Source organism: Microcebus murinus, chromosome 10 (assembly GCF_040939455.1).
Source record: "Microcebus murinus isolate Inina chromosome 10, M.murinus_Inina_mat1.0, whole genome shotgun sequence".
NCBI lineage: Eukaryota > Metazoa > Chordata > Mammalia > Primates > Cheirogaleidae > Microcebus > Microcebus murinus.
Genome location: NC_134113.1, coordinates 7,098,476 through 7,123,635, shown reverse-complemented (window position 1 = coordinate 7,123,635; position 25,160 = coordinate 7,098,476). Strand labels below are relative to the sequence as shown.

The 25,160-nt window shown below is 60.7% G+C and overlaps 2 protein-coding genes across 3 annotated transcripts in view; one reads left to right on the top strand and one right to left on the bottom strand.

Moving 5' to 3' along the window:
• Nucleotides 1-10,168, top strand: part of SREBF2 (sterol regulatory element binding transcription factor 2) — a 62,196-nt gene extending 52,028 nt beyond the window's left edge. For both annotated transcript variants that reach the window (XM_012741773.3, XM_076006964.1), the window contains 7 exons: nucleotides 471-588; nucleotides 1,386-1,495; nucleotides 2,636-2,768; nucleotides 4,306-4,474; nucleotides 6,632-6,817; nucleotides 7,945-8,056; nucleotides 8,408-10,168. In XM_012741773.3, coding sequence (XP_012597227.2) covers nucleotides 471-588; nucleotides 1,386-1,495; nucleotides 2,636-2,768; nucleotides 4,306-4,474; nucleotides 6,632-6,817; nucleotides 7,945-8,056; nucleotides 8,408-8,628 — 1,049 coding nt within the window. In that variant the 3' untranslated portion in view covers nucleotides 8,629-10,168. The remainder of the gene's footprint in view (nucleotides 1-470; nucleotides 589-1,385; nucleotides 1,496-2,635; nucleotides 2,769-4,305; nucleotides 4,475-6,631; nucleotides 6,818-7,944; nucleotides 8,057-8,407) is intronic.
• Nucleotides 10,169-12,706: 2,538 nt separating this feature from the next.
• Nucleotides 12,707-17,163, bottom strand: SHISA8 (shisa family member 8). The gene is made up of 4 exons (XM_012741774.2): nucleotides 16,618-17,163; nucleotides 14,122-14,255; nucleotides 13,392-13,538; nucleotides 12,707-13,305 (listed from the first exon to the last, which is right to left on the bottom strand). Exons 1-4 carry the CDS (start codon nucleotides 17,145-17,147, stop codon nucleotides 12,938-12,940), a joined length of 1,179 nt encoding a protein of 392 aa, XP_012597228.1. The 5' UTR covers nucleotides 17,148-17,163; the 3' UTR covers nucleotides 12,707-12,937.
• Nucleotides 17,164-25,160: the final 7,997 nt, after the last annotated feature.

The following is a 25,160-nucleotide window of genomic DNA, read 5'->3' as shown; positions in this document are numbered from 1 at the left end:
AGCAGGTTCTTCATTGTCATGAATATGGCAGCAGCCACCACCTTTTTCTCCTTGGCTAGCTGTTCCCCTTAAGCTACAAGGAGAAGAGGCAGCCTCTGAGACGTGGGGCGGCTGTCCACCTTTCTGCTTCCTGCTTTCTGCCCAGGCTCGTGGGCACCATCTCACAGCTCCCACCCGTGAAGTGCTGAGCAGTGTGCCAGGACACACAGCTCCCTCCATTCACCCCGCCCCCCACCTCCCTGCGAATCCAGAACTGCACAGTCGTGGGCCCTTCAGTCTGGGATGAACACGCTGCCCCAACCTCTGCCTGTGCGTGGTACTTGTGGAACTTGGTTGGGAATCTGACCCCCAGGTACAGGGCATAGCTGTTTCTTGGGTTTCTCTCCCTGTCCTCTGTTTTCTCCACAAAGACAAAATGGGCTCATAAATAAAGCCCATTTAACTCATCTCCTTGCCTGTCCCTTCTACAGCTGACCCCATTGCCCAGGTCCACCAGGCCTTCTGCAAAAACCTGCTGGAGCGAGCTGTGGAGTCCTTGGTGAAACCCCAGGCCAAGAGGAAGGCTGGAGACCCAGAAGAAGACAGCTGGTAAAGTCCCCAGGCCAGTCTCCCCCGCCTCTCGGGGCCTGTCTGCCCAGGCAGCTCAGGGTCTGCACTCCCAGATGGAAACAAGCCCTGTGTCAAGTGGGCCAGGAGATCGAATGATCCCTTTGTATTTCTCAAAAATGAGAGCCCTGTGTGAGTGCCGACCTGGCCCTTTCTCTTAGACCAAGTATGTCCCTTTTTACAAATCCTTTCTCCAAACACAGTCAGTACTTGGAGCGAGTCCAGAATTTGATGGTGCTTCTTGGGGTGGAGAGCAGTGGCCTGCTGAGAGGGGAAGGAAGGTGGAGGGCTCGGCAGAAGGCAGGCGACACCCTGGGGACCTAGCCCCTTGCTGAGTGTGCCAAGCAACTTTTAGCACTTTACATAGTTCCCAAGCACAGTTTCTCCTTCACAGAGCAAGACCTGCGAGGCAGGAGGGTGCCAGAGTCACTGTCACTCAGGGCCCGGGTCCTGATTGGCGTGCACTAGAGGAGGGAGGGAGTGGCCAGTTCTGCCTGGGAGAGCAGAAAATTTCTGGGAGGGGATGACATTGGAATTGGGCCTTGAGGGGAGGAGCTGGGATTAGTTGGTGGGGGATGATAGAGAAAGGCTGGCCCCCCAGTAGGGGGAAGAGTGTCGGTGACAACCCAGAGACTGCCATGGCAGGCCTGGGGGGAGGGGAGAGAAGGGGCTGGAAATGGCCGTCGGGTCTCAGGGCTGGAGGGCTGAACAGCTAGACCATCAGTGTGGTACTCGTGTGTGTGTTTTGATGTTCAAGGGGCCCTTTCTTTTCTTTCTAGTGAATTCTCCAGGGCTCTGGAGTACCTGAAATTACTTCATTCTTTTGTGGACTCTGTGGGGATCGTGACCCCCCCGCTCTCCAGCAGCTCCGTGCTCAAGTCAGCCCTTGGTGAGCATCTGTGGGCAGCCCCAGGTCTTGGGCGTGCGTAAGCCGGTCCCTCCCCCTCCTTTGCTGCCGGGGTCCAGAGTTATGTGAGTGTGTGCTCAGGCATCGTCTCTGGATCCCAGGTTCATGCCTGCAGCCCCCCCACCCCCCACAGTTACCCAGCCTGGGCAGCGTTCTAGGGGCTGGAAGTGCTGGTTCTCAGACAAGCGGGACAAAGAGTGAGTGCACGTCTTCCTCGGTCAGGACCCTTCTCAAACGCCCAGGAGAACAGGCCCCAAGCAGTCCAGGCCCCAGGGATGGTGGGGACTCGCCTCTCAGAGGTGCAGTGGCCTCTGAGGCTGCTCTGAGTTCTCACACCTTCTGCTGGACGGACTCTTCACCAGGCCTCCCCCCGCTCCCCACTGCCTCCGTGTCGTAGCGCAGCCCCCGGGCTGAACTGACGCCTGGGCCGGAACTGCCGAGGGCTGACAGCACATCAGCTGCCAGCTCTTGGGCTTCCGAGGCCACTCGGGGAGCTGGGGGACCAAGGTACTTTCTGGCCGCTCTCCCTCAGGAGGGAAGACCCCAGAAGAGCAGCCACCCCACTGTGACCACTGACCTTGTGGCCTTGCTTCATTTCAGAGTTTGGAAGAGCATGTGCTCTCAGGCCTTTTTTCTTACATGACCATCCCCACTGGTTTTGTGAGCGCACATCATTTTTCAGTTGAGAAAACTAAGGCTGAGAGAGGAAAAGACTTAAAATATTCTAACATGAGCCTGTTACAGATAGGTACTTTGAAGACACCGTACTTTACGGCTATTGGAAGTTTAGGTTAAGAATAAAGTAACACTACAATGAACATCTCTGTTAAACTTTTTTCTCTATTTAAGCCAATTTCATTGTTGTGGACTGTCAAAAATGGGATTACTAGGTTAACAAGAGGGAACATTTTTAAGGCTCTGGTACATATTGTCAAACTCATCCAAAAGATCGTGCTGGCCGATGCTCCCACCAGGAACGTGGGAAAGGGAACCCAGAGGCCCCAGCCCGTCGCCAGACGGTGAAGATGCCACCTACTACTTAGCAAGAAGGTGCCACCAGCTGCTAAGCACCACAGGTCTGTGTCTGGGTGCTGGAGTATGTGTGGTGCTGTCCCCCTCTAGGTCCAGATGTCATCTGTCGCTGGTGGACGTCTGCAATCACCGTGGCCATCAGCTGGCTTCAGGGAGACGACGCAGCTGTGCGCTCTCATTTTACCAAAGTAGAGCGTGTCCCCAAGGCCCTGGAAGTGACTGAGTGCGTAATCCTCCTTGGCTGCTCCCTTGCTCCTCTGCAGGGCAATCGTATCTGACTTCACGGGAGAGAGCTGGCCGTGGTGGGTGGGTTGGGGTGAAGGCTCAGGGCTGCGTGACAGATGGGGAGCCAGAAAAGGGGGACGAGGGCACCACAAGAACCCAGGCTGGGCCATCGTGTCCTCTGTGTAAGTGTCTGCTCTGCCCGGCACCACAGCCATCCCAGCAGCTGTCAGCACTGCCTCCAGGCCTCCTCCCTGCAGCCTTGGCGGCGCCACGGGCTAAAAGGGAGAGACAGAGAGCCCTGTGGCTCCTGGCAAATTTGGAAGCATCATGGCGGAGGCAGGCAGTGTGCTCGTGCCTCGTGGGCAGTGTAGGGAGACCCGTGTTTCCCCTGGAGCTTGTGTGCACCCGAGGCTCCTGCCGTGTGCCAGCATTTTATCAGTTTCCTTCCAGCCACCCTCCACCCCCACCATCAGCCCTGGCACCCTTGTCCTGTAACTAAAATAGCCTTCAGCACATGGCATAACCAGAGAGCTCTTGACATTCCTCTTTGGAGATTCACGTCTGTGTCTCGGGAGCATTTGGCCCTTAGTGACGGGCAGCCCCGCCTGCTAAGCCCTGGCTGTTTCCTACTGGATCTGAGTGTTCCTGAGAGAAACTGTAAAATGCTCCAAGGCAAAAAGGACCCACAAGGTCCTATCCTGAGAGCCAAGGCTGTAGCATTTCCCATTGAGCAGACTCTTCACCAGGAACACAGAAAGGAGCCGAGAGAAGTAGTGCAAGCAGGTTTGAAGCCCTGTGTCCCCTAAAGTTGATCTAACACCCTGATTGCATTAAGTGGCTCCATTTTCGGGCCCCCCAACTAGTAAGCACACACCTGCGCCAGCCCGGTGTTAGCACTCCACCTGCGTGTGTCTCCCTGTCTGCCCTTCTGAGGAAACTGAGGCTGGGCAGGTAAGTTGTATAAAGTCGTCTCACTGCTGAGCAGCAGAGCTGCAGCAGACAGCTAAGATGCCCCAGCAGGCATTGCCAGCTCTGGATTTGATTACTCCTGGGTCCTTTGCTTTGTGGGAACAATGATGCTCTGGGAACCCTCCGCAGCCCCACCTGAAAAGAAGCTAAGCTTCTCCAGAGAGTTTAACACCAGACTTGTGGGGAAATGGTCCATCCCTTAGAGAACAGGGACAAATAATAGGGCCAACACATCATGTCACCATAGTTAGTAGCAAACAATATTGTGGCCACTTGAACTGAGGCACAGATGTTGGAATGACCATTTGGGGTAGCTTCTTAGTGGCAGTCCTGGTGCTTGAGCTTGGGTCTCTAATCGCGTCCTGCACTGAATGAGGGGGTGCTATGGGGTCGGGAGCTGGCCCTGACCCAGGGCCAGTGACCTGAAAGCATCGTGGCAGCATTGCAGTCAGCAGGCCCACGTGTCACAGCAGTGTGGGGTGTGGCGGTCACTGGCTTGGGCCCCTCTACCTGGTACACAGCTGGCACACACTGACCCGCCTCCCACCTCCCTGTCGCTGCTGCAGGAGCCCCCTGGTGAAGGCTGTGCTCCACACCTGCAGAGCCATGCACGCCTCACTCTCTGGGAAGCCAGATGGGCAGCAGAGCGCCTTCTGCCATTGCGAGAGAGCCAGCAGCCACCTGTGGAGCAGCCTCAACGTCAGCGGGGCCACCTCTGACCCCACCCTTAACCACGTGAGTCAGGGTTTAGTCGGCCCCTCTAGAAGGTGCTCAGCTCTGGTCTGCAAGAACTCTCCCTCCTGCCTCAAGCAGACCCAGCATGTGGGGCTGTCTAGGAGACAGAGGAACCAGGCTCACAGCCCCCTTTCCCAAAAGTATGGCCCACTAGCCCAGGTAGATCCCTTTTTTGTTCTCTGAAGTGTATTTCCACCCGTACGTTTCGTAAGCTCCCCGAGTCCTAGATCCCTCTGGTCCACAGGCTGTCAGCCCTGGTGAGCCACCGCTGGCCAGAGCCTGGCATTTGCTCCAGGCAGTTTGCCCGACTCCCCAGTCCCCTGCAGGCCGGCCTCTGCGTGGGTCCCTCCATACCCAGCCACACACACACACACACGTACACACGCACGGAGCCAGCTGACTGCCCTGGGCGCCCCCACGGCCAGTCTCCCACCTCCCAGCGGGCAGCTGCGGTGCATTGTAGTTGCATTGCATGTTCTCAGTACCCATGCAGTGTTTCCACAGTGCATCCCAGAGGCCTGCCCGGCCCGCGAGAGGCTGCCCTCCATGTCCTTGCCCAAGGCCCCATCCCTCCGGGAAAAGGTCCTGTTGGAGGGCAGTGCTGCCACACTTGGGTCCCAAAGCACAGCCACCCTGGGAAAAGGGGGAGGGCTCACAGCTGGAAGTGGAGCATCACCTGTTCCTGGGGAATACGTGGCTTAACTCCATGGAGGGAGGAATGAGGGGAGTCCTGGAGGGTCAGACTCGGAGCCACTCACTGGGGTTTTGTCTCAGCTGGCCAGGCCGGCACTTTAAGCTAGAGGTTCTTAGTGGGCCTGGGCACCGGAGTGGACCCAGGACAGCGTGCCAGCCCCTACAGAGAGAGGCAGTGCACAAGAAGGGGCCAAGACCAGAGGCAGGAAGCGGAGGCCCATCTCACTTTCTCTGTTGGGCTTTCTGTCAGTCTCTCGTGTTTGTCTTCATAAGAAAACCAAATAGTTTAGGCTAAGTTTGGGGGAAGAGAGAGAGGTTCGTGGACACCCTTGGGGCTAGGGTGCCTAGGTAGCAGCTCTGTGGTAGGAGAGTGACCCTAGGAAACCCTGTGTTGCCTGGCGGCCCTCAGAGGACAAGATCCAGCCAGGCCTGCTGCTCTGGTGCCCGGGGGGGGGGGGGGGGGGCTCTTCCAGCACTCGCATCTGAGAAGTGCCAGCTGTCCCCATCCATGTCCCTGTGTTCTGTGTGACAGCATCCAGAAGACAGCATGGCCAAGGGTCAGGGCCTTGCTGGCACAGGCCAGGGTCTGGACAGCACCATGACTTCCCATGTCCGGGGCCTTGGGAGAAAAAAAGAGCCAAACTGGGTGAGACGAGGCTCGGCCTGGGGTCCATGTGAGCTGGGGGACTGCTCGCAGCCGTCTCAGGAAGGACTCGCTGCTCCCCCTGCTCCACATGGTGCCACCGGGAGCCACGTGGGCAGCCCAGCCTCGTAGGTAGTGAGCAGAGAGTACACGTGGCTGACACTTGTGTGGCATCGTGTGCACTCACAGTGCTATCTCATACACAACAGACAGCCCTGGGATGCCACGCCCACTTTTTGGATGAAGAAAACGGGGTCTCAGAGAGATTAAGTCCTGTGCCAGGGACATGTAGCCAGTAAGTGGCAAAGCTGAGATTGAACCCAGGTCGATGAGTTACATACCCAAGCACTAAACCTCTCTGGTTCTGCGCTCTTGGACACCTGTCTCTCCCTCCCCCTCGCCCCTGCAGGCCATGCCACCCCTCAGGCTCTTCCTTGGGGAATCTTGTGGGTGTCTCAGCCTCCAGGCTGGCCATGGCAAGGCTCCCGTGAGGTGGAGGAACCTGTGCCTCCAGACCACAAGGGTTTTTATTCCTGCCCCAGCCACCTGCCTGTGCTGTGTCCCCTACACACGCCAGTAGCCCTGTGAGAGGCTTCACTTTCTCAATCCAGAGTGAGAGAACAGTCTCCTCCTAGGATGACGGAAAGGACTGGCTCCCCTTCAGCCGCTCTCGCTCCTTGCGGAGTGTTTTCCAGACTCGGGCCGCCGCTGCCTCCTGGAACTTCTGGGTGGCGGGCTGGGGGAGGGCCTGGTAGGTGCTGGGGTCCCTGCCTCTGGGATAGGCGGGTCACCTGTCTTCTCTGTCCTGGCTCCCCTCACAGGTGGTCCAGCTGCTCACCTGTGACCTGCTGTTGTCGCTACGGACAGCACTCTGGCAAAAGCAGGCGGGCGCCAGCCAGGCCCTGGGCGAGACCTACCACGCGTCAGGCGCTGAGCTAGCTGGCTTCCAGCGGGACCTGGGCAGCCTCCGCAGGCTGGCGCACAGCTTCCGCCCCGCGTACCGAAAGGTGAGGCCCAGCCGGCTGGTGGGAGGGACAGATCGGGGTCTGTGGGGCCTGAGCCCCAGAACCCAGCACAGGCACCAGCATGTGGTCGTGGAGTTGGCCCTAAGGCCAGCCATCTGACCTGTGCACGCTGGTTGAGTGACCGTTGTGTGCCTGGCCCTGAAGCGCACGGGAACGGGCCATGCTCTGCCCGCCGAGGACAGCCCAGCACGAGCCGCGGCTCCCCAGTCAAGTGCTGCATGGGAGGCGCCAAGGGGTGGCAGTGAGTCAGGGGCTCCTGGCTGTGTCCAGAGCTCCACTCTGACGTTATTCATAACTGGTTGGCAGAGTGACAGGTCTCCCTGGAACCCCATTTAAAGGGAAATTCACTGTTTTTTTTGAGCCACCGGGGGCTTCAGTTCTGCTGGGTGACTCTCCCGTGGCCGTGACCACAGGGTCTGAGCTAGCATTTGAGAGCAGTTGTGTGACTGGGCTTGTTGGACTCAAACCATTTCCTTTTTTGTTTAATTTTTATTGCTAATTAGAGTAATGTACTCAACATATTTCTACCTGAGTCATTTTCTAACAGTTTGAGGAGACACGGAAGTGTCAGTGACAGGCAGTGGTTCTTATTGCCTAAGAGCTGCACCCTGTGACCTGCAAACCTCTGGACTCTGTTTCTTTCTGAAGAAACGGAAGGAAACAGGGCACCGGGCCTCTCTGGTGCCAGCCCAGCCATCCCTCACCTCTCTGTCCCCCTCTCCTGTCCTTTTTTCAAACTGGAGACAGCCTCCACGGCCTTGAGGCTTCACCAGGCTGCTTGTCTGGGAACCCAGAGGGTGTGGCAGGGCCCTCCTCGTCACAGTGCCACAGGGCCCTTTGCCTTCGCCACCTCTGTCTTCCCCTTCCTCCTGTCCCTGCCAGTGGCCTGTGCTTTGTTCCCCATTCCTGCTGCCCATCCAGGTCTCTGGTGTGGCTCAGGGTCACAGTAGGGGACAACGGAGGCTGCTTTCCTGGGGTGAGCAAAGTAGGGCAGTGGGAGGGAGGGGTACCCACATGTGGCAATGAGGTGGCTCAGGGAGAGGCACCCACTGGGGCATGTACAGGCGGGGACTTGGGGCTTGACCGATGTCTCCTCTGCGCCTCCCCAGGTGTTCCTCCACGAAGCCACCGTGCGCCTAATGGCGGGAGCCAGCCCCACCCGCACCCACCAGCTGCTGGAGCACAGTCTGCGGAGGCGCACGGCTCAGAGCGCCAAGCACGGTGAGGCCCCGCCCCGGACTGCAGGGGGCGCTCAAGCGCACCGCTCACCTCCTTAACTATGGAGGAAGCCTGAGGCTGGCTTTGGTGGCTTGTGGACGTGGCGTGGGTGTTAGTTGCAAGGGACCCAGCTATGACCACGAAGGAGGGCCGGAGGTGGGCTCTGGAGCCAGACTGCAGACCAGCCGTGGGATGCCACCAAGGTCACCGGGGTGAACTAGAGAGGGCCGCCGTGCCCACCTCCGGGTGGGTGTGAGGGTTAAATCAGTGATCTAGGTCGCGCCTGCAGAACAGCACCGGCCTCAGCCTCGTCAGGGGCTCTCGGTTCCAACACGTATCTCATCCTTCCCACAGGAGAGCTGGATGCCTGGCCTGGCCAGCGAGAGCGGGCCACCGCCATCCTGCTGGCCTGCCGCCACCTTCCCCTCTCTTTCCTCTCCTCCCCGGGCCAGCGGGCTGTGCTGCTGGCCGAGGCCGCCCGCACCCTGGAGAAGGTGGGTGACCGGCGCTCCTGCAACGACTGCCAGCAGATGATTGTCAAGCTGGGTGGCGGCACCGCCATTGCTGCCTCCTGACCACCGGGCTCAGCCCACTGCCCTCCACCTCTGTGTGTCGCTCTCCCCCACGATCCTCCCCCAAGAGCTGTGGGGACAATGCCTTGTCTTCTGAGCTGTCACCTGCCAAGGCTTTTGGACCACTTCAGGCCAGCAGGCCCCTGGGCGGAGGCCCTTAGAGCTGCTATCACTAGATGCCCGTGGTCCAGGGCCTGGTGGGCCTGAGAGCAAAGACAGCAGGGCAGGAATTCGGGTCCCCTCACTGGAGAGACAGCCTCTGCCTCCAGCCCTCCTGAGTTTCTCTCTCCCTGAACATCTCTCGCCTTTTTGCTTCCTCATTTTTTATCTGGCTTTCTCTCTGGGACGTGGGGCTCTGAGCACTAGAGAGCGATTTGCCCTCAGGACTGTGCCTGCTGTGCCCTCCCCCCTTTTTATACGAATGTTTTTATACATCCCCGCGTCTGCGTCCCTCCCCACGCCTCGCTAAGCCAGTCGTTCTCTCTCAGTTACACGGGATGGCCAGGGAAGGAGGGGAGCCCGGCCCAGGGAGGTGGGTGGGTGGGAGGCAGGGGACAGGCCTGGGGACAGATGAAATAATGTCGGCATTATTTTTTAATTTTTTAAAAATAAATGGTATCTTATTTAATTGTCCTGTTCCTTCCCACTCCCCTACCTCCTAGGCGGCCAGCCCCAGCTCAGGGTAGGCCAGGGGCAGGGAGAGATGAAGCCACCCCTTGGGACTGGGGCCCGGGGCCTTCCACGTGGTTTCTTGGTTCCCTCCTACCTCTCCCCCAGCTCTTACCTCTGTGGTATAGACTGTCTCCGACTTACCATGGTTCAACTTACAATTTTAAGACTTTATGATGGGTTGGTTTATCGGGGTATTAAATGCATTTTCGACTTATGATATTTTCCATTTATGATGGGTTTGTCAGGATGTAACATTGTAATTCAAGGAGCACTTGTATATTTTTATCCTTAACCCTTTACCTGAAAACAAGCCAGGGTGGCAGAGACCAGCCCTCAACCCTCCCCAGCAACATGCCCTTGTCATAGTGGGCACTGGGAAGGAGGTCCCTATCTTGATGGGGGTCCTAGGAGAAAAAGTGGTCCCACTTTTTTGGATCCCCTGGCATGGTGCCTACCCAAGGCTGTTTCTCCCCAGGGCTCCTGAGACTGAGACCCTGTGCTTCTCATCTTGGGCTGGTTGGAGCAGAGGGGGCCAGGGCCCCAGTGCAGACGGGGGTGCACACAGCAGAGAACCCCCCCCCATGCAGAGTGCAGGCTGGGATGGGTTGGCCTCGCCCTGGGCCTGCCCTGGGGTGTGCTCGGACCCCACCTGCTTCCTTTCTCCTGCCCCTGCCCCCACTCACTGTAATTTATGGACCCTGCCCAGCCCACGTGTCTTGTGTATATACTGTGCCTTTTCTTGTTATTGTTGAGGGTGGGAAGGGGTGGTTTTCACTGAAAAGGGGGATACACCTATGGCTTCCTTGATGTTGAATCATTCACCGTGTCCCAGGACATAGGTTCTTCAATAAACACAGATTGGTACCACCCAGCTCGAGGTGTGTGAGGGTCTGTAGCGTGCCTGCTATGGCGACCAGCCACGCGGCTGTGTGACTTGGCCTGCAATGCGCCGGGGGCTGAGCCCGCCCCTCCCTCGCTGCTGAGAGGCCCCTGGCTTCAGTCTGACCGGCCTTTGCCCACCAGTGCACCTGGCCCCTCCCAGTGTCTGGCGCCTACTCCAGGGCTGAGTGAAGGCCTGGGGTAAAAGGGCTGCTGGTGGTGCTTCTGGGGTCAGAGGTTGCCGTTTCCAGGTTCCGTCTTATTTCTCGGATGTGATGCTGGTGGCTCGGCTGACAGCAACAATTCTTTGAGATTCAGGGTGCTAAATCTCTATCAGGTGGGCCACTCCTTAATTTTTCCTTCTCTGAAGGCAGTGACCCCCTGAGGAGGTTCCCAGGCCCACAAGTCAGATCCAAGTGCAGGAACTGGATTTCCCAGCTGGGTCACCCTGGGTGGGACCTGGCATCTCAGCCTCCACTCCATGTGCAGAATGGGGAGGCTGATCTCTGCCTTGGACTGAAGTCCCCACTGGCTGGGTTTAAGTGACATGGCACACAGTGCCAGTTTACTGTAAGTGCCTTGGGAGGCGGGTCAGAGGCCAGGCTTGGCTTAAGACACGTGTGGAGGGATGGGGGGACACCACAAGGTTGGGACGGGAGTGTTGGGCCTTGTCACGGGTGGAGTTGGGAGTGCCACCTGGGTAGGAACAAGCTGGAGACTGACATGCACAGTCCATGGCTCAGCCCTACCCACCCGGCTGAGTAACAGTCCCTCAAGCTCTGAGCCACATGCTTCTCTGAAGGGCAGTCACTGTCACAGGGAAGGACCTGGGGGTGGGGGGGAACAGCAAAAATATTTTCTCTTTAAAACTTTCCCTGCGCTTTCTGGGGAAAAATCTCAGCCAACCCAGGCAGACACCAGCCCCCAGGTGGGCTCAGGTGGGGCTTTGTCTTTGCTAAAATGGGAGATTAGAATAATAGTTAACCACAGTAGAACTGAGAGGCCCTCCCTTTAAAAGCTCTGTATTTCTGCTAATGTTCAGGAAATTTGGATTTTGGGACAAGAAGATCTACCATTTTTCCTCCTTTGCCAGCAAAGTAATAACTTCTCTTTCCTTCTCCTTGAACTGCTTGTTCTCATTCTTCTGATGCTGTGTGGAGGACAAGTGCTGAGTTTTCGGTAACAGCAGGCTGCAGCTGGTCCTGTCCACAGTTACAACATCAGCTTTTCAGTGATGCCACTGCCCATGGCCTTAGCCTGGCTACAGGGCGATGGAGAATGAGCAGAGGGGTTTTGCCCACCTCCAACGCAGCCCAGCCAGGGCCTGCGTCACTCAGGGTAGGTGGCGTGGGTGGCCGATGTGCCCAGGAACCCTGATCCTTTTGTGAGTCTTGGCAGGCTCGGTGACTCAGCACCCACCCCCTCCCCCCGCCCTATGCAGCTGTGGGACAGGGCCAGGGGCACACACCACCCCCAGCAGCTGCAACAGTGAGCTTTCTCCCCACAAGCCTTGGGGCCCCTCACTGCAGGCAGGACCCTTGACGGGTGAGGAGCTGGCCGGATCTGATGGGTGTGGGGGCCTCAGGGCAGCCCAGCCAGCAGGAAGAAGGTCCCAGACTTCACACCCTGGGGGCAGACCCCCACCCCAGACTGCCCCTGCCTGCCATTCACCCAAATTCTCTGTAACACCAGAGGGCCCTAACCTGTGAGACAGCTGGGTGACCTTGGGCAAGTTACTTAGGTCTCAAAACCTGAATTTCCTCATCTGTAAAAATCGCCCCATGGGGCTTTTGTGAGGACTAAGTAAGGGCAACAGGTGGCCATTGTTATTAAAACACTATACCACACCTAGGGGACTCAGGCGGGAAACAGACCTAACTGGGTGGCTTTGTTGAGGTCACACACCTCCACTGGCCATAGCCCAGCCTCCCCAATCTCCCCCAACAGTACCTGGCACAGAGGGACTCTGGAAGTTGCACAAAGGCTGCTGGCGATGCCTTGGCCACAGCCAGGCACCAGGAGCCCTCCCTGCAGGAAGGCATGCCAGCAGTGCCGGGCGTGTGGCGGGGCACCCAGAGGGGCACTGCCAGCTCCTGCTCCAGCATTCCCACCCCCTTGCCCTCAGAGCAGCTCCTGGGAGGAGGCCCCCGCATCCTGGGCACCAGATGTCCACACGGCCCGCACCCATTAGGGGGGTGGCCCTGGGCCAATCCGGCCAAGCAGCCTGCAGGCCAGGGGCCGGCCCACAGCCAGACCATGTCAGTGAGGATCAGGTTCAGCCAGCTCAAGCTGTAGAGTGGGTGACCCGCTGGAGGGTCGCCTCCACCAGAGGGCGTGGGCCCCCAGAAGGGCTCAGGCCAACAGCCCTCTCCCTGTGCCTGGGCCAGAAGATGGCTGAGTGTAACTGCTGGCTGTCCCCTGGCACCCACTAGTGTGGGCATTCAGCCTGGCAGGCAACCCTGGCCACTCTCCCCAGCCGCCTCTCGCTGGCTCCCGGCTCGTTTGCCCAGAGCAGTCCTCTGCGTTTGCACACGCTGTGCCCTCTGCCGGCACGGCCGTCTGTCCAGTCAATGACCAATGCCGCCATCAGTGCCTCTCCCAGCCAAGCTGGGGCTCCTTTATTCTCAGGGGTGGGAACCACAGAACGGGGTTAATTTACACCAGGAACCCGGGCCCTGCAGGCTCCACGGGCGCCGTCCAGCCGGTGCAGAAGGAAGAGCTGGCCCCCTCTCCCCGTGCCTCGGGAGGACAGGGCTCCGCTTCACACGGTGACCTCGGCTTTGCTGTTGGTGCTCAGGTGCCGGGGACCGCGGCCCGCGCTGCCGTAAAGGCTGGGGGGCTGTGGGCCAAAGGCCTCGGGCAGCTTCTCCACGCTGAACTGGCGCCGGGGCACGTGGCCTGGCCGCCGGGGCGCCGGGGACGCCTGCGCCACCAGGTGGCCGCGGGGGGCGGGCCGGGCCGGACGACCTGCGGTCCAGGCGGCATAGTGGCCGGGCACGGCGGGACCGGCGGGGGGCGCGTAGCCGGGCGGCGCCCAGGGGCAGGCGGGCAGGTCGTCTGGCGGCCGCGGGGCCCGCGGGACCGGCTCGGGGGCGGGGAAGCGCTGATAGAAGTCCTGCGGGGCGGCCTCTGCGGGGACAGGGTGGGGTCAGGCTCGGGGCGCCCCGAGCCTCGAGCCTCGCGGTGGAGGAGCGCGGACACCCGGGCGCACTCACCTGCGGCCTTGAGCGCGGCGGCCTTGACCGTGGCGTACTTGGCGTAGTCGGGCTGCAGCGTCCTGCTGCCGCCGCCCTGCAGCCGGGGGACGCGCGGGGGCCCTGGGGTGGCCGACGCCAGGGCCGCGTTGTTGAGGCGTTTCTTGTCTGGAGGGCAGGAGGGGTCAGTAGGCCGGCCCCGCCGCCGACCCGGGCACTCGGCCCGCGCCGGCACCTGCAGCCCTCTCAGGGCAGCCCAGCGGGACCCCGGGTGGGCTCTCTGGGAGAGACAGCCTGTCCTCAGGGCAGGACCTCCCCGCCTGGAGCAGGGCCTGGCTCCCAGCACCGCGCCCCGTGGCAGCCTGCCCTGCGGGTGCGCCCTGGTGAAGGGCTCCCGGCTTGAGCAGGCGCTGAGTCCCGCGACCTGCTCCCGCCGAGATGGGACGTCTGAGGGACAGACTCAGGCGGGAAAGCGAGGGGGGGGGCTGCCGAGCTCTGCCTCCAAGCCAGGGACGGAGAACGAGGCTCCAGAGCCCTGGCCGGCAGAACCGCGTCTGGGACTCCTCACAAAACACAGCCCCCGAGACTCAAGGTGGCAGGACCGAGGGACAGAGGGGAGGGCCCCTCACACACCCACAGAGGAAGCAGCTCATTTCTGTTTGGGAAACAGCTCAGAGCCTCCCCTGCCCAGCCTGAGCACGCCCCTACCCTCGCTCCTTTGGGGGCAACAGCGCCATGGCCACCTGCTCACCTGTGCTGCTGTGGGGGGAGCCCTGGGGGAGGCCGTCTCCCATCTGCACCTGGACGCAGCTACCCAGGGCTGGGCCCAGAGGTGGAGGCAGGGGTTCCTGCGGGCCTGGCTGCTTCAGAAGTTCTGTCAGTGTCCTGTGGGGACAGAGTGGTGATGGGTGGCCCCCTCAGCCTAACAAAGGCCAGCCCCAGCTACAGCCATGACACTCTCACCGTGTGGCCCTGGGCAGTTCTTTCAACCTCTCTGTGCCTCCTTTCTCTCTTCATAGACCTCACACGTCTAGCCTCCCTCCCAGGCACAACCCGTCAGCCTCACCTGTGGCCCCAAGAATGCCACATCCCAGAGCAGGCCAGGAAACTCTACTGGGCCACATGTAACCAGGGCCACCTTGTTTTCCAGAGGCTCCCCTTCCCTCCCCTTCCTGCAGTCCACTCTCAAGAGCCTCCCCAGCACAGCCTCTTCTCCCAACACAGCCCTGCCCACGACACCCTTTCCTCCATCTCCTCCCATACAACTCCTGTCGTTCCTCAAGTCCCCCGGAGTCCCCCGTCCCCAGTGCCCACCCAGCTCCCCTCCTGCAGCAAGGGCTTCCGCTGGGTGCAGTGACATAGCTGCCAGCACAAGCATGATGATGACGGATTGGGGTGGGGGTGGGGGAGGCGGGCAGGAGATCCCTGGTGGCAGCCCAGCACCCCAAGGCTGTGTGACCTTGGGCAGCTGCCTCCCTGGGTACCCAGCCCCACCCAGCCCCCACCCAGCTGTGATAATGTGACAATGTCTATTAAGCCCAGCTGCCTTCAGCACCCAGAACCCATGATTTTCTCCTGCTCAGCCTGACCCTCCTTCTGGGCTGGGGCCTCCAGTGGCTGATTCATGAAGAGGCATCCTGGAGGTAGGACACCAGGGGTGGCTGAGGTTTGGCTGCCACGTGGCAGGGTCTGAAAGTGTCCTGGCACCTGCCTGAACTGATGCTCCTGCCCTGCTCACTCCTCAGCGGCTCCCCTCTGTGGTCTCAACTCTAGACAAGCGCCACCAGCCCAGCCCTCCCAAACATGAGTGACCGTCATGCCTCCGGCCTGCGAGTGAACCCTCCAGCGGCCCCTCTGAGCCCTCTGAAAAGCCTTCCCTGGCCGTCAGCCCCGTGACAGAATTAAGTGTGAGACTTAGGGTGAGGGCAGGGGTTCAGAAAACACCCACACAGGAGTCCCAGCCCTGTTCCTGGTCTCCCCAGAGGGGAAAAGGGAGCCCAGAAAGGGGCAGGGACCCGCCCAGGCCATGCAGTACATCAGGGGTGGGCTCCGCTCTTCCTGAGGCATCACCAAACCTGCTTCCCGTCGCACGCAGACCAGTGTGTCAACTGGCCTGCCCCAGCCACCTCCTACATTGTAGTGACCCTCAGTTCCCACTGCCCCACCCTGGTCAAGGACATATTCAGGCCTCCCCGATGCTACCCTCACCCACCCAGCATGAGGGACCCAAAAGGGGTCCCTCATGGTGCCCCTGCTACTGTCCCCTGCAATACCCAGGACCCAAGCCAAGAGGCTCCGCGTCATGGAGGCGGGCAGTGGCTGAGGGCGGAGGCTAAGTGGTCTGGGGTGAGGGCTGCCACAGGGCCGAGGAAGGCCTCATCCCTGCCCTGGGGCCCAGGAGGGGGAAGCGTCCACATTTGGCCCACCCTGCTGTGGGGGTTTCTCTCCATTGTCACTTCTAAGTACAAGCCTGTCACCTGTGGTGTCAGCAGCCCACCTGCCCAAAGGGTGCTGGGACCTGGAGGATGAGGAGGGCACAGGCCCCAGGATGAGGGAATTACTGGGGGGTGTGAGTGCATGAGTGTGGTAGATAGGTGGGAGTTCCAGGTCTGGACACAGAATCTGAGAGTCCCCATTGTGGCTGAGGAAGGTGACCTGGGTCCTATAGACCCCATTTCACACCAGGCTGAGAATGCAGCTAGCACCTGCGCTGGCCTTGGCAGCGCTGGACGCTGTTCCCTGTGCGGACAGAGACCCTGACCTGCGCCTGGCTATGCAGTGGGCGATAGGGGAGGCCCTCTGGAACCCAGGCAAGGAAGGTCAGGCCGGAGTCACAGCTCTGGGGTCACCGAAGAGATGGCAGGGAGGGCAGGAGAGAGCCAAGTGCCCCTTCCCTGCTCTCCACCCAAGACACCAAGTACTACATCAGCTCTGACCCCTGCCTGGCCAGCGCGCCCAGTCCCCTGGCGCTGACCTCGTGCCCTTTACCCGAGGCTCGCAGCCCTCTGCGAGGCGAGGCTGGAGCCGCCCAGCGCCCAGCACAGACCATAAGGTCAAGGGGAGTCGGGGCGGTATCCGGTGTCTCCCTCATCAAGTGGGGGCTAGGGGGACACACGGAGGAAAGATCAAGAGAAGGGGCCTGTTGAGAGGACCAGCGCTTCAAGAGGGGCGGGAAGGATGGAGGGGCGCGGCGGGGAGAGGGCGTCGGGGCGTCCAAGCGGGGTTCGGGGCCAGTCGGCACGCTCACCTGGTCACCGTGCGCCGCGCGCGTGGGCTGTGCGCCCTCTCCAGGCCCAGACGCGCCCCGATGCCTGCCAGCACCAGCAGCGCGGCAACGCCACACACCGCGTAGACGGCCGTGTGGCTGCGCTCGCGGCCCGGGTCCCGGGGCGCGGCGGCGTCGCGAGCGCGGGCGGGCGGCCGGCCAGTCTGCACCCAGGCCGGCGTGTCGTAGTTGGAGCAGCGGCTCTGGTCGAGGCGCCGCGGCCCGTCGTGGCAGCAGAAGCGGTAGCCGCACGTGCCGCAGCAGAAGCTGTAGGCGCCCGAGCTGCAGTTGAAGGGCGGGTCCCACTGGCCCATCACGTCGTAGTAGCCGCGGCAGCGGTCGCCCCCGGCCGGGGCTGCGGTGCCGGGCGCCGCCGGCCCCTGCGCCTCGGGGGCGCCCGCTCGGCCCGACGGCGGCCGCGCCAGCAGCAGCGCCAGCCGGAGCGCGAGCGCAAGCCGGAGCCCGGGCGGACGGCTGCCACCGCGCAGCCCCCGCGCTTCGGCCCCCGCCATCCGGCCGGCGCCTCCTGCTACTGCGCCCCGCGCATGGCCCCGCGCCGCGGCTCCCTCCGGCCCCGCTCCTCCGCGCCCTCAGGGACCGCGCCGGCCCCGCCGCCCGGGCGCTGGCTCCCTGGGGACGCCTCCCCGGCCGGCCGTCGGCCCCCTCTGGGCCCCCAGTCCCGGGTGCGCTCGGTCCGGAGCTCGGGAGGCCGCCCCTCCGGTAGGCGCGTCCTCCGCCGGGGCTCACCTCGGACCCGGGCCGGCCGGTGCGCACCTGGACTGACCCCCGGGCTGGGCGGCGAGTCCTGCCCTGCGCGCGGTCCCGCTTCTCCCGGCCCGGCGGGGTGCGGGTCCTGGGCCTAGCGGGGGCCGCTGGCCGCCCGACTCCCCCGCCTCCCGCCGCCCGCTCCGTGCTGCCCGCGCTCGGGCTCCGGCTCCGGCTCCGGCTCCGGCTCGGGCTCGGCGCGGGCTCGGCGGGCGGGGGAGCGAGCGCGGGAAGGAGGGCGGGCGGCGGGAGGCAGAGCCGGGGGAGGAGCGCGGCCGCCGCCAGGGGCGGGAGGGGGCGCGGAGGGCCCGCGCAGCCGGCGCCCCATCGGGGACCCTCTCCAAAGCCCTCCCCAAAACAGTCCTAGGAACAGGGCGCTCGAGGGGCACCTGCTTAAGGCTCCCGGGACTGATAGCTCGGACAGGGGGCCCGCGCCCGGAGCGTCCCTGTTTTTCAGGTGCGGCGACCGACCGCGGCGCGGAGGTCAAAGCCGCCCGGAATAGCCCCGGGATGGTCAGTGCCCCTCCGGTCTCCTCCCGTCCCTGTCGTCCATGCTGGTCATGACGTGAGGCGGCCCCTTCCCCTCGGTTTCCGCACCTGTCACACGGGAAGGAAAGCCCCAGCGGCGCCGCCGCCGCAGAGGGCAGGGCTGGGTCTCCGCGCCGCCCGGGGCTCAGGGTTTACCTCAGGGCGTGACCCTCGGTTCAGGAACCTCCTGAACGCCGGGCTGGGGGCCGGGCACCGCCGGGGCGATGGGCACGGCCCTCCGAGGATCTGCTCCCCTCCCCAGGTGTGCGGGGGAGGAGACGAGGCTAGCCCCGGCCCACCCGCCCCCCGCGGGACCCAGCGGTCCCTCCACGACCTGGGGAAGGCGGGGACTGGTAGAGAGCCCGGCCCTGGCCCGCAGCACGGCCCAGTCCTGTTTTCCAAGGCGAGTTTAACTAGAGAATGTGACGGTGCTGCGGCTTCTCGCCTCAGTTTCTCATTTTAACATCAAAACTCTTTCTGGAGGGCAGATTCATAATCCGCCCCCTCCAGGAGGCAGGGGTCAGTGTGGCACCTCTCATGTCCTGATGGGAACACGAGCAGGGAAAGGACCGGCGACCACTTCACCCCGTGCCCAGCACAGCGTAGGCCTCCCTCAGCGCGGGAAGGGAGGGAGGGAGGAGACGCCTCTAGTCTCTCGTTTCTGCCAGGGGAAGAACTGGAGCTCCCTAGGGTCCTTCCTGCTCCCCTCCACGTCGCCCTCCTTCCCCATCACTCACAGGCTGGATCAGCTTAGACAAGTGGAGGAGGTGAGGGACCAAGAGGAAGGATTTACATTTTAAGGAGGATCAAGTCCTGTCCCGACAGGAGGGGCTGACAGGCCAATTTCAGGTATTAGGGGGCTAAGACACGAGGAGGGGGTGACCTTCCAACAGTGCCCTCCCCCCTCAGAGTGTCTCTTTGCGCCCTGGCCAAAGACATCCTGCCGCCCCCCACACACTCACTCGCTGCCCGTGCAGCCCAGAAGGCCCTCCCTTCCCCCATCACAGACGGCTTATTACAACTTTGGGAGAAGAAAAAAACAGACGAGCAAAAGAATTAAATGAAACCGGTTTAATCCCATCCCCAGAGGCAACCACACTAAACTATGTCACACTTTACATGCTGTTTTGTAACTGGTTTTTAGTTTACTTTTTGCTGTCCTTAAACTTTTAGTTTGTCATTCTCAGAAATTGGTAGCTATTCTTTCTGGAGCGTCCTTCTCTGCTTCCTTGAGGGGCATTCCTAGAAATGGAATCAGTGGCACCACTGGCTGGCAAGCTGCCCTCCAGGTCACAGGGCCCTGAGGGGGGCCACTTCTCCTCACCTTTCACACCCATTTTGGGCACTTGTCTCTGCCCCTTGGAACTGTGGCCTCATTCTAGATAGGGTCCCTTCTGGGTCCACAGCAAGTCTCCCAATGCTCTCCCCTGGGTTACAGCCCCTCCTGGGCCCCTTCTTGCCCCCACTGTCTTGGCACCGGGCACTCTACTCAACTAAGACCCCATGTTGACTCCCTTCAGGCCCTGCAAATATGTCCCTAGTGACAGCCATTTGTCCAATGAAGGAGCTGGATTCCAGCCCCTGCTCCACTCCCGGGGGATGATGTCCAACCCCCAATCCCCCCTCACACACACAGGGCTTCCTCTGCATCCCAGTCTGATTCAGTAGTCAGCCAGCGCCCGAGGTACCCACATCTACTGGGCATGTGAGGCACTCATTGCCCTCTCCATGTGAACACCTGGCCTTGGGGGGCGGGGAGCAGGAGAGGGTAACTGCAAACACAGCCCTGATGACTGGCGAGTCCTGGATCTGACAGTCCATTCAGCTGACCTGCCCCCAGATGCCAGGCCATGTGTTGGGCCAGGGATCTAGGGATGGTGCAGCCCAGCCGAGGACTGACCCCTTTGCCTGGATCCCAGGGCTTCTCACCACGGCAAGGCTCTGGGGCACCCACCTCTTATCTCTTCTTCCTGCCCCCCAAGCCTGTGTCACCAAAAATCATCCATTGATCCAGGCTTAAAATAACCCCTGGCATCTGCAGCAAGCTGAATCCTTGCGCCTGAAGGGCACCCGCCCCCTCCCCCACCCCCCTGCTGGCAGCTTGCTTGAGTGTGCGGGAGTCTGCGTGTGCTCCAGATCGGGGGGTGCATGTCTGGGCTACTGTGTGACTATGAGGACTTCCCCTGCACCGTGGGCAAGCGTGCACACACACATGTCAGGGTAGGTGCACCTTGCACACAAGTCCTTCCCTCAATGTCAAGCCCCTGCCTGGTGCGCAGGCCTGGCTGTGGAAGGCTGCGGGTTGCAAGAGGTTGTGGACATTAAGGAAAGCTTGCGCTGGGCCTGTGTCCCCATTTTAGGTGGTGGGTGTCCGGTCTGTCAGCTCTGCCTAGCCCTACCCTGTCTGGGGGAGAGGGTTTGGGTTTTCCTAGAAACTCAAGACCCAGAGAGGGGAAATGACTTGCTGTGACTGGCACACAGCCAGGAAGGGCAGGGTCTGGCCTGGAACCTGCGCTGTCAGCCCCAGACCTCCTTTCTGGCCAGTTCAGTACTAACCCAGAGAGGAGCTGGAGGGACCGCCCAGAGCTCCGGGAAGCGCCCCCTACCGGCTCACGGGGCACACCCCAATCCTGCCTTTCCAGCCCCTCAGCTGAAAGCTTCCATTTATCCTTCACTTTGGAGCCAGACTGACCAGGCTGGAATTCCTGCTCCCCAGTCGACCTTTCTAGGTCTCAGTTTTCTCACCGGCAAGATGCGCTACCGGCATCTCTCTGGCAGGGCGACAGGGAGAAGCCCCCAGGGACGTGCGTCCTGGTGAGAGGACGCTGTATCCACTGCGGGCAGAAAGGATGGTGATTGTGACCGTGGAGGATGCCATCCACAAGCTTCAAAGGCCTCATTCCTAAGCTCATTTCACGACCATATCCTCCATGACGGGGAATGACCCAAGAAAGAGATTCTCAGGACGCTGGACTCCCTGCTAGTGCCACTGCTGGCACCAGGAGGGGTCTGGAAGGAAGGCCCATGACTGCTTTTGTCTCCTGAGAGGCAGCTCGGTGACTCAGGCTCCAGCTGCCCGTGGGAGGGAGGGGGCACCCGGGCTCCCGAGGTCTCGAGGGAGCGGCGAGATTGGGGGGCTGGGAGCTGGGGCTCAGTTCCCGGTCCCAACCCCCATGCATCCGTCCCCGGCCCGCACCCTGACCTGCCTTGGGGAGCCTCACTCCACACGCCACAGGTAATGGCTCTGCCTGACCCCTCCCCAATAAGTCTCCCCCTTCAGGACCCGCCAAAGACCCCAGAGAACGTGCAAACCCGGAGCTAGCCACCAAGACCGTGGCGCGGGAACACAGGACAGGTCTCCGCGGAGGCCACACGGCGCGCCCACCTGGCAGGCCCACCCTCCCGACCAGCCCGGCTGCTCCTGGGGCACGACTCCGAGGTCAGCGAAAGGCAGAGGCCCCGCCCTACACCTCGCCCTAAAGACGGGTCGGTGGCCCACGTCCGGGGCACTCCTGGCTTGGGCCTTGGGACGCGCGTGAGGACTGGGACCCCGCGCGGACGCAGAGGTCGGGAGCTAGAAGTGGGCACCCTTGGCCTTGGTCTCGCCCCGCATCCGGTCCCTCCCTCTTTCCTCGCCCCTCGGCCTGGCCCCGCCCCCTGCCTGCAACCTCTCTCCTTGACCCCGTCCCTCCGCCGCGCCGCTCGCCCTGGCCCCACCCTCTGCGTCCCGGAATACCCTCCACCACCCGGCGGCCCGAGGTCAAGGTGCCACCAGCCGGGCCGACCGCAGGAGCCGCGCATATAGACTTCCGCCTGCCCCAGAGCCGCTGGACTGTCCTGTATTCGGGGCTGGATGACAAATTCTCTGCAGCTTAGAGGAGCGGAGATCCTCAGGGGCCCCGGGACCCTTGGTTCCTCCCCACCCCGCCACCACCGCTGCGGCGCCCCGCACAGTCCAGGAGGAAGGCGCACGGGCTGGAACACGGGCATCTGTTTCCTCGCGGCTCCTCCCCGGCTCGCCGCATGATTCTGGGCAGAGTCCCTACCGCAGCCCCATCCGCGGGTCAGGACCAGGCCTTTTCCCGCCTCCCTGCCCCGGGCATTCCCTGGCCCTGGCAGGGATCGCCCTGTCCCTACATGCCGCATGACCTCTTCAAACTCCAAGGGCAGCTGGGTGGCCCCCAAGAGCCCCATTTTGCATGTGGAAAGAGAGGCCCAGAGCGATGCCTCCAGCTTCTAGGGATAGTGCTGTGTGGCCATCCCTGCTGAGAAAGAGGGAGGTGAGGGTCAGGCCTTCCTCCCGGGCCTCACCAGCTGGACCTCCCCACCCCCACCCTGAGCCCTCAGCCTGGGACTGCCAGGCAGGAAGTGAAAGGGGCCGCAGGAAGCGCCAGGAGGAACCGAGACTTCAGCCAGCCCCGCCCCCACCTGCCGGGGACCCTGGGGACCTGGTGGAAACCAGACCCTCCTTCAGGAAAAACTGGCCAGAAACACAGGCTAGGCCAGTTCCCACCCCAACAAGCTGTCCTTCGAGTCTATCTGAGATCCCGCTTACTGCAAAAAGAGACCTGTTGGGGAGAAAAATCTTTTGAGTAGCGATAAAACTAAGAAGCGGGGCCTGGCCTCCATCCCTGGCGTAAGCCACAACCACTGTGAAATGGTGCAGATTTTCAGGAAAGCGATTGGACCAATGGGCGCCTTTAAAAAGGTCAAGGCCTTTGGTGCAAGCACCCTCCTGGGAAACAGAGCCACATGCAAAGAGCCTCAGTCACAGCAGCAAAAACTGAAAATAACCGAATGCTCAAATGGAAAACTTTACCAATATTGAAAACCTCATTGTGAGTGCTTACAGAGAGAAAAATTTACTAAATACAATAGTCAAGATACGACTTTTGGCCGGGCGCGGTGGCTCAGGCCTGTAATCCTAGCACTCTGGGAGGCCCAGGCGGGCGGATTGCTCGAGGTCAGGAGTTCAAAACCAGCCCGAGCAAGAGCGAGACCTCATCTCTACTATAAATAGAAAGAAATTAATTGGCCAACTAATATATATATAGAAAAAATTAGCCGGGCATGGTGGTGCATGCCTGTAGTCCTAGCCACTCGGGAGGCTGAGGCAGCAGGATCACTTGAGCCCAGGAGTTTGAGGTTGCTGTGAGCTAGGCTGACGCCACGGCACTCACTCTAGCCTGCACAACAAAGTGAGACTGTCTCAAAAAAAAAGATATGACTTTGCCTGGACATAATGGTTACAATTACGTAGAAAAATACATCACGACGCAGGGGGCTGGTGTTGCTGGATATGAGTCATTTCTCCATGACGCCACCATGGATTACTGTCCTGAACTTCCCAGATTGTTTACAAAATGCCTATCTTTATTTTTTTTTTTAATAAAAAATATTTTTAAGCAAACACAAACACCCACCCCACTCCTCCAAGAGCTGTTATGAAGACCAATGAGTATTGAAGGTGAAGGCTCCTTCGAAAGTATAACGCCTAGGACAGAGGACACAACATTGTTCTCTATTACCTGGGCCTCGGGGCCCTTTTCCAGGGGAAGGGAGACACCACACCCCTCCTTGCCTGCCATCCACTGGTCTGTCCTGGTTTGCACCCCAAGGAACTTCCCATCTGTTATTTGCTAGATGACAATGACACCAAGTCCTCTCCCATTCTGGGCCTCAGTTTCCTCATCTGGGAAATGTATATATCTGTGAGAACTCCCTAAGGTTTCTTCCGGTCTTTCTTCTCTGGGGGCCACAGGGCAGGAGGAGAACTTGGCATCCAACCCCCTATTTTTCAGAAGAAACTGAGATCAGAGGGGAAACTCCATACCAGCTGGAGAGGCCAGCTGAGACAGAGAAGTGCCAAAGGCTTGCATGTCTGGGCCCCAGAGGGGTTTCACCCACCCTTTTCACCTTCTGGGCCTAGCCCCTGGACGGAGTGGAGAAGGCGGGGTGGGAGGTGGGCTGGCCAGGAACAGATCAGACTTCCCCAGCCCAGATGAAGGAGTGGATGGCGGGGCCCATCTGGGCCTAACCCCCACCCCTGCCTACTGCTTGCCACCTGACCTCAGCCAGTCTCCTGTCTCCCTGAGGGTAGGGGCATCTGAGGTGAGTTCAAGGAACAAGTAGCTGGGCAGAGACCTGGATGTGAGTGTCCAGGTTCCGGGGACGCCATTGTCTTCTCAACTGGGAAAGGGTTAGGCAGGAAGGGCAAGGGGTCTGCTACATAGTTCTGGTGGCAGTTCATGGAGATGCAGGCAGAAACATCTGATGCATGGAACAGAACATGGCCAAGGCCCTATGTGGGAAAAACAGTACTGAGAACGCCATCTTCTGACTCCTAGTCCAGTGCTCCTTCCAAAGGCACTAAAGTATGATAAATTCCAAGGAAGCAGTCCAGGGCAGAGTCCAGGTCAGGAGGTTCTGACCCAGTGTGGGAGGGCAGGCAGGAGGCAATGGCTGACTGAGTGCACAGTGTGGTCCAGGACTGGGAACAGACAGTTTTGGCTCCAGATCCCAGAGCAAGGAGCACCGCTGTGAGAAGAGCAGCTTCTCTGGGGGCCACAGGGCAGGAGGAGAACTTGGCATCCAAGCCCCTATTTTTCTCTGGGTCGGTGGGTGACCCTAGGGGCTGGCACAGAACGGCCAACCGAGCCCAGCATTTAGGGTCCAGTGCTTCAGGAGGACTGGCCATAGAGAGAAAGAAATTCAAAGGATCTCAGATCTACCTGATTCAAGGCCACAGGCCTGCCCTAGCCTCTGTATGAAGGAGCCTCCTGTAGGTCCCATCCCTGCCCTGTGTACGGCTGAGTGCGCTGTGCCTCAGACGAAACTGGGACCCTGGGTGGTGCCTGAGAGAGCTGCCTGCCAGTGTGTTCCTTCAGCTTAAGTTTGGAGTTCAGCCCCAGAGGCTGTAGATTTCCTCCCACGTGCAGACCTGTGCCTCCAGAAGCTGCCACTGAGGTCAAAATGGCATCTTAAATTGTAGCAGATTGGGCCAATCTCAGGGTTGTCCCTGGGATACAGATACCTAAGAATCAGTACAATTTGGCACGATTCTTTTTTTCTCCTCGATTATTTCTTGGTTTTTTTTTTTTGAGACAGAGTCTTACTTTGTTGCCCAGGCTAGAGTGAGTGCCGTGGCGTCAGCCTAGCTCACAGCAACTTCAAACTCCTGGGCTCAAGCAATCCTCCTGCCTCAGCCTCTCAAGTAGCTGGGACTACAGGCA

What these genes read in the sequence shown, in the direction of transcription:
- SHISA8 (XM_012741774.2), bottom strand. Translation starts at nt 17,147, where the DNA reads ATGGCGGGGGCCGAAGCGCGGGGGCTGCGCGGTGGCAGCCGTCCGCCC. An exon ending in GCGCGGCGCACGGTGACCAG is followed by an intron (nt 14,256 to 16,617) that starts GTGAGCGTGCCG and finishes CTGTCCCCACAG; the next exon opens with GACACTGACAGAACTTCTGA. An exon ending in CTCCCCCCACAGCAGCACAG is followed by an intron (nt 13,539 to 14,121) that starts GTGAGCAGGTGG and finishes CCTGCCCTCCAG; the next exon opens with ACAAGAAACGCCTCAACAAC.